The 6886-nt window shown below is 40.0% G+C and overlaps 1 protein-coding gene across 1 annotated transcript in view; it reads left to right on the top strand.

Moving 5' to 3' along the window:
- Ccdc175 (coiled-coil domain containing 175) overlaps positions 1-6886 on the top strand; it is a 76293-nt gene that overhangs the window by 33164 nt on the left and 36243 nt on the right. The window contains exon 8 of the mRNA XM_021178641.1: positions 1593-1674. Within this exon, the coding sequence (XP_021034300.1) occupies positions 1593-1674 (82 nt within the window). The remainder of the gene's footprint in view (positions 1-1592; positions 1675-6886) is intronic.

The raw sequence follows: 6886 nt of genomic DNA, 5'->3' as shown, positions 1-6886 counted from the left end.
TGGATGGATGGATAGATAGATAGATAGATAGATAGATAGATAGATAGATAGATAGATGATAGATAGATAGATAGATAGATAGATAGATAGATAGATATTCTTCCAAAACCTCAGAGATCCACAAAATATGGCATTTCATTAATTTAAGCCTTTTTTGACAATGAGATGCTCCTGTCAGCACCCCCCCCCATTTTACTTCCAAGAAGATGATGAGCACCAAAGAATCTCCTTATAAAGTTCACTTCAAATGGTCATCGTGGATAATCTTTTTAGGGTATGTCTGCATTCTGTTTGCAAGTATTTTATTGAGTATTTTTGAGTCTATGTGCAGCAGGGATATTGGGCTGTGGTTTTCTTTTTGTTGTGTATTTACCTGCTTCGGGGAGTTTCGTGGCGCTTAGGAGTGCTTCCTCCAGGATAGAATACTAAAACTAGCGTCATCTGTAAACACATGGAAAGTATTTCTACACTTTGCCTTCCTTAGCATTTCTACTGCTATAAAAAGACACCAGGACCACAACAACTCTTATAAAGGAAAACATTTAATTGGGAGTGACTTAGAATTCAAAGGTTTAGTCCATTGTCATCATGACAGAGAGCATGGCAGCGGGCAGGCAGGCATGGTACCGGAGAAGCAGCTTGGGAGTTCTACATCTGAATCTGTAGGCATCAGGAAGAGAGAGACACTGATTCTGGCTTACTTGTTTGAAACCCCAAGCCCACTCCCAGTGACACACTTCCTTCACCAAGGCCACACCTCCTGACCCCTGTCAAGTAATACCACTTCCAAATGACCAAGCATTCAAACATAAGAATGTGTGGAGGCCATTCCTAACCAAACCATCTCACCTGATACACCTATGTATGCCTGCTTACCACCATGACAACTGCCTGTTTAATCTGGACTACAGCTATCACCTTCAGTATGCTTCTTCCTCTTTTTTCTCTCTCCCTCCCTCCTTCCCCTCCCTCCCTCCCTCCTTTCCTCCCTCCTTCCTTTCTCTCCAGTTCCCTTCAGAGTCAAACATGAGATCATCCTATGTGACCCTTAAGACCCTATGTGACCTAGTCACCATCTCCCACTCCAGTCAGATCATCTTTCTACCATGACAACACAAGGCTCTGGATCTTATCCTTCCTGAGTTCTTTTAAATCTGTATGTGTCTCGCTCCTTTCAGCACATAAGTCTTTCACAGATCAGCCCCAAAGAGATCATCTTAAACCACTTGTCAGTTGTAGCACCCTTGCACTCAGACTCTCAATGTCTTTACCCTAGTTTGCATACTATCTGAAATGCAGTTTAATTTTTATGTCACTTCTTTCTATTCACTAGATTTCATCCCTGTAAGAGTGTAAAAGATTTGATATATTTTGTGTGCCTTGTACCTAGAACAATTTTTTGCACAGTGCAAGCGCTCAATGATGTCTTCACGGATACGTGAAACAAATGGCACACTAATTTTAAAGAATAAAAGAAATTGAATTATAATAAGTACAAAAAATAGGTTGTACAGTGATAGGGCCAAGGAATTTATGGAGGGAAAAAAAAACATGTTCTAACACCTGTGTGTTTTGCTTCCTGTATTAATAAGGTCATTTTTTGTGACTCACATGCAAAATCTGGATACTACATCTACTGAGAAGAAGACTGCATTTGTGAATAAAATACAGAAGGTAGGATAATAGAAATGATCTAGCTAGTAGTTAGATTTAATTTTTTTGTTAATATATTAAGTATACAATAAATGTTGAGCATTTCTAAAATAGGGTTTTTATAAGCTACTATGACTATTCACAGAAATCAGTTTAAACAGTTTTCAGTGGTCCTAACGTTGAATCCTGTAACACAGTTCCTCATGCTGTTGAGACCCCCTAACAATAACATTATTTAATTGATACTTCATAACCATAATTTTGCTACTATTGTGCATCATAAAGTAAATATGTATGGAGATAGAGATTTGCCAAAGGGGGTCTCAGCGCACATGTTGAGAACTGCTGATTTAGCTTCTACCGGAGTCCTAAGTGTATTAAACCGCAAAGATCACTTACATGAAATGAACTGGATCTGGCCTGATTACTTTTCATGAGGTTTAGTAGCTTATATCAGGAATAACTATGTTTAGTGGACATGTAAATTACTTAGGGAAATATAACCTTTTTGCCATTGTGTGGTATCTGTAAAGAAGCATGCAATTATCCTAAATTAATTAACATTAATGTTATTTAACACTTGTTACTTAACAATTAGTACTTGAGTTGCGTTCATCATCAAGAAGATGCTCTAGGTGTCTTCTTTTACTTGTTTTTAATCTATTTATCTTTGTCTTTAAAGCTTTTCCAAAGTATTGCTTTTATTTTTATTTTAAAATTCTTATGTCAAGTCTTCATCTATCTAGACATTTTTTCCAAACTTACATTAAAAGAAATCATATAAACACATACACCAGTGCACAAGAGGATAGCATTGAGAGTTCCTTAGGCACTGTCTGCAATTTTTCGATGTCCTTTATTGGCTCGGGGGTCATCCAGTAAGTTAGTCTGGCTGGCCAGCATGCCCTGCGATCAGTCAATCCATCTACCTCTGCCATATCAATGTTGGGATTGGAATCATGATCCACAACACCTGACTTTCCCTGCTGGATTCTAGGGGTTGAATTAAGGTCCTCCTACTTACAAGGAAATCTCTTTCCTCTGTGAGCCTTCTCCCCAGCTATACACATTATTCTTGATTAAATGAAAATTTAAAAATGCAAAAAAACCACCAAAAACAACAAAAAAAGTATGTAATCACAAATGGGAACCAACATTTAGCCACAGAGTACTCAATGACGCATACATTAGGATGGCAGAACTTAGTGCATGGGAAATCTGAATTAGAGCTGACAGATGGGCATTAGTTACGCGAGCAGTAGCATTGCTCACCATATGCTCTTGAATGACAAGTTCTGTACTGTAGAGTGGTGTATGTAATAGGGCCCATTCGTCTATGTATACACATGAATGTCTAAGCTGTTTCTTACCACTAGCACTGGAGGGAAAGTGTCTCTTCTTCCCTGCCCCCACAAACACAAGTCGAGTCCCACAGTCCACCCTTAGCATCAGTCCCCTCTGCTTAGAGTTGCTGCTTCTGTTTTGCTCCAAATTAGCAGGGATATCCAATTCGTCCTTTCAATAAGTTTCAGAAGCAAATTTAGCAATACCAATGGCTCCAGGAGCTACTGCAAATTTTAGACTTTTTCCTGGGTATGAGGAAGATCTTCTTGAACATCTCCCAAGTCTTCCACCACATCCACTAGGCTCTGGGTACTAACATCTCACTGTCTGCTTCTATTCAGTCAACAAATGACTCTGTGTGTGTGTGTGTGTGTGTGTGTGTGTGTGTTGGGTATCAAATGCAGGTTCTCTGGAGGAGGAGCCAGTGCTCTTAATGGCTGATCCATTTCTCGAGCCCACAACCAAACCAAACCAAACCAAAACCAAAAACTTCTTTTTAAAAACTGTGTGTGTGTGTGTGTGTGTGTTGTGTGTGACATGTGCCATTGTGTGTGTGGGATCAGCCAGTTCTATAGAAGTTATCTCTCAACCATGTAAACAAATGACCATGCAATATTTATCAGTCAACAAATGACCATGCAATATTTATCTGTCTATGCCTAAGTTATTTGACTTAACACATTACCCAAGTTCATGCTTTTCTTTTTTCAAACCAACAACAGGGTTTACTTCTGCTTAGAGGTTAAAAAAAAGTGTTTTATTATGTTCGCATGCCACATTGTCATTATCATCCCATTGAGAGACACTTAGGCTGCCTACCTTAGCTATTGTGAACAGTCTGTGGCAAACATTTCTTTGGCCTGCTAGTATATTACTAACTTGTTTATTATAAAATGCCATATAATCATAGAACAGCAAATAAATGTGCATAAGTGTACTATATATAGTCTGATGAATATAACTTTAAAATTTTTAATGATATAAGTTCATCTTTCCCATTTTGGTTAATTTCTTTTGTGTAACCTATGTGACAAATCTATTCTCTGCCATTATCTCTTAGACTTTTCTGGCTTAGGTCTACAAACCATCTGGAATTTTTATATGCATCTTTGTTGTGAAATCAAAGTCAAGGTTTATAATTTTCCCAATTAGACAAAACCATTCCTTTCATCTACTGTATTACTTTGCACTATTGCCATAAGCCAAGAAGGGATCACATCATAAACATATGCATAGATTATAGACTTTCTGTTCTCATTTGGACTACTTAGCTTCCTCAATACTTAACAATATTGTTTTAATTGAGTTTGAAATGAGCCTTCATAGATAAAAGAAGACAGTTTTAGCTAGTCCTAGCGCTTTGAATTTCTACTGTGGTCTGTTAGGAAGCCTGCTTGGATTTTGACTGGGCTTCTCCTAAGTCTAGAAATGGCCTTTGGAGGGATTTTCCTTCCCTACAGTAAAAGCTTCTAGTCCGTGGAGATGGGTTATATTTCCTTTGTATTGTTAGGGTCTATGAACGGCTGAAGAATAATAACCCAGACTCTTAATAGTACGCGAAAGCAAAGAGTGTTGTCCTGCATTCAGGGACCCAATTCTATCAAGATGGAAGGATCCCGACTGAATTCTCAGATTCAGTTTTAGAGCCCAATATGAGGAGCATTAGGGGAGGGGTAGGTGATTTACATCTTGATTGGTGAGCTCTAGGGGTCTGGGTGATGCTCTGTCCCAGACTAACTATTCTTGCTTCATGCCAAGAGGGGTAGCTCTCAACCTCTTGGCTGCAAGCTTAGCTAACTGTCCTTTTACAAGCTGGGGGTGGGAGGGTGTCCCTTTTACATAATCCTGCAGTTGTTCTGGTTACTGACTTGCCCAGTTCTGGGAAGTAGAAACTCAGACCTGGTGCCCTGAACTGTTAGTCTGCAGCTTGTCTGTCACAGAGTCAGCCTATCACATCTTTGGTTTGTTTGGTTGGTTGTTTTTAATTTGTTTCGGGTTTCTTTTTGGTTTTTTGTTTGGTTGGTTGTTTTGGTTGGTTGGTTTTGGTTTTTTGCTTTGTTTTGTGTTTTTTGTTTGTTTGTTTGTTTTTTCTTTTTTGGTTTTTTGAGACAGGGTTTCTCTGTATAGCCCTGGCTGTCCTGGAACTCACTTTGTAGACCAGGCTGGCCTCGAACTCAGAAATCCTCCTGCCTCTGCCTCTGCCTCCCGAGTGCTGGGATTAAAGGCATGGGCCATTGTTTCATTTTTTAACTGTTCGGCTACACTGATGTATCCAATCATGTCTTCTGATTTATCCTCATTAGGATTTCTCCCTTTGGCTTTGTTTATTCCTGCGTGTTTGATGTTTCTTTTTATTTGGCATGTCCACTGTGTGAGTTTCCGTGTCGCCTCAGCCCTGCAGTAGCTGGTTCCCATGGCTCTGTCTCCTCTATCCGACTCTAGCTGAGTACGTTCTTTTTCCTGCTCATGTGTGCACCTTCAGTCTGTCTTCCTCGATTTCCTATGCTCCCTGGTCTCCTCTTCCCGACGCAGCACTCTAGAAGAACAGCCAGTTCTGTGCTTTTACTTTGGGTTGTTGTGTTTCTCAACTGATAAGTGTGTGGTGCCTTTTCTAATCTGCTATCCCATCCTCCCATGTCTGTGGCCTGTCCTTTATCCCTCTTGTCTTGGTGGGAAACTGTATGCTGGCTACTGTGCATTTAAAATATTTGGTGCCCAGATATTTTCCTCAGAAGAGGGTCATCATTGACTTCCTTCCAGACATGTGAGGCATTTCTAGTTGACGGTACCTTAATCTATTTTAAGTTTCTCCGGGAAAACACTTTGGCACCTCAGCCTACGGTGAGGAGCGAGTCAATAGGCCCGATGCTGCATTTTCTCTCTACATTGGCCTTGTCCTCTGGGCATCCAAGAAAACTTAATCTTGGTTTCCATGTGGCCCTTTCCATATTGGTGAATTCCCTAAGAGCACAAATAGTTTTATGCGACAGCCCTCTCTCTGCCCAGTTGCTTCCTCCTGGACAAGGCTGACTCCTCCCTCACTACACTGTTAGCTATTCAAAAATTATAAGAAGGCTATTTCCATCCTATTACTTTCAGGGTACTCAGCCAGAGGGTTATTTTGAACTACCCACCACTCCTACCAAACTTAACTTTCTTATCTCACTTAAAGCAAAATCTCACCTCACGACGACATTAATGGACACAGGTGGTTCTGTTTGTCCTCAGTCAGTACTGCAGTCATCCTCCTGGACCTGTGGGGGGCACAAAACAATTCTGTCAAATTCAAAATCTCTTCTATAAAATATTATCATAATTCTTGTATATAGCTTATGCCTACCCTCCCATAGTCTGTGTCTCTACAGTATTTACAAACCTTCCATATCACTTCATCCCTGTGAATTCCATTGTCTATAGAAAATTTAAAAAAATTTTTAGAACTTTCTGGAATTTCTTATTTTTCAAATATTTCCATCTGTATTAGGTTGAAGGAACAGATTTATCACACTCAAACTTCTTGGGGGGAACTGGAGGATGCAGGGGGCCCAGTTCTCCTTATATGGGACAAATGTGGCCAGAGAATCTTTGAGGGAGTGCTTCTGTGAAAGGTTGTTTTCTATGCCCTAGCACACTGTATATTCTGGGAAAAGGACACAATGTGCTTGACATTTGTCATAAATCCCGAAGAAAGCTCCAAAGCAGACAGTTGCATGTTTGTAGAACTGAGTTGCTGTATCTTCGTACAAGAGCCTCTGTGTTTCAAGCAGTATATGCAATACTCTAGGCTGGTTCACCACAAGTTCACTCTCTCCAAGACGCATAAGCCAATTCCGTTAATTCTCTCTCTCTCTCTCTCTCTCTCTCTCTCTCTCTCTCTCTCTCTCTCTCT

This window comes from Mus caroli, chromosome 12, assembly GCF_900094665.2.
Source record: "Mus caroli chromosome 12, CAROLI_EIJ_v1.1, whole genome shotgun sequence".
Taxonomy (NCBI): domain Eukaryota; kingdom Metazoa; phylum Chordata; class Mammalia; order Rodentia; family Muridae; genus Mus; species Mus caroli.
This window is presented reverse-complemented; position numbering and strand designations above follow the sequence as displayed.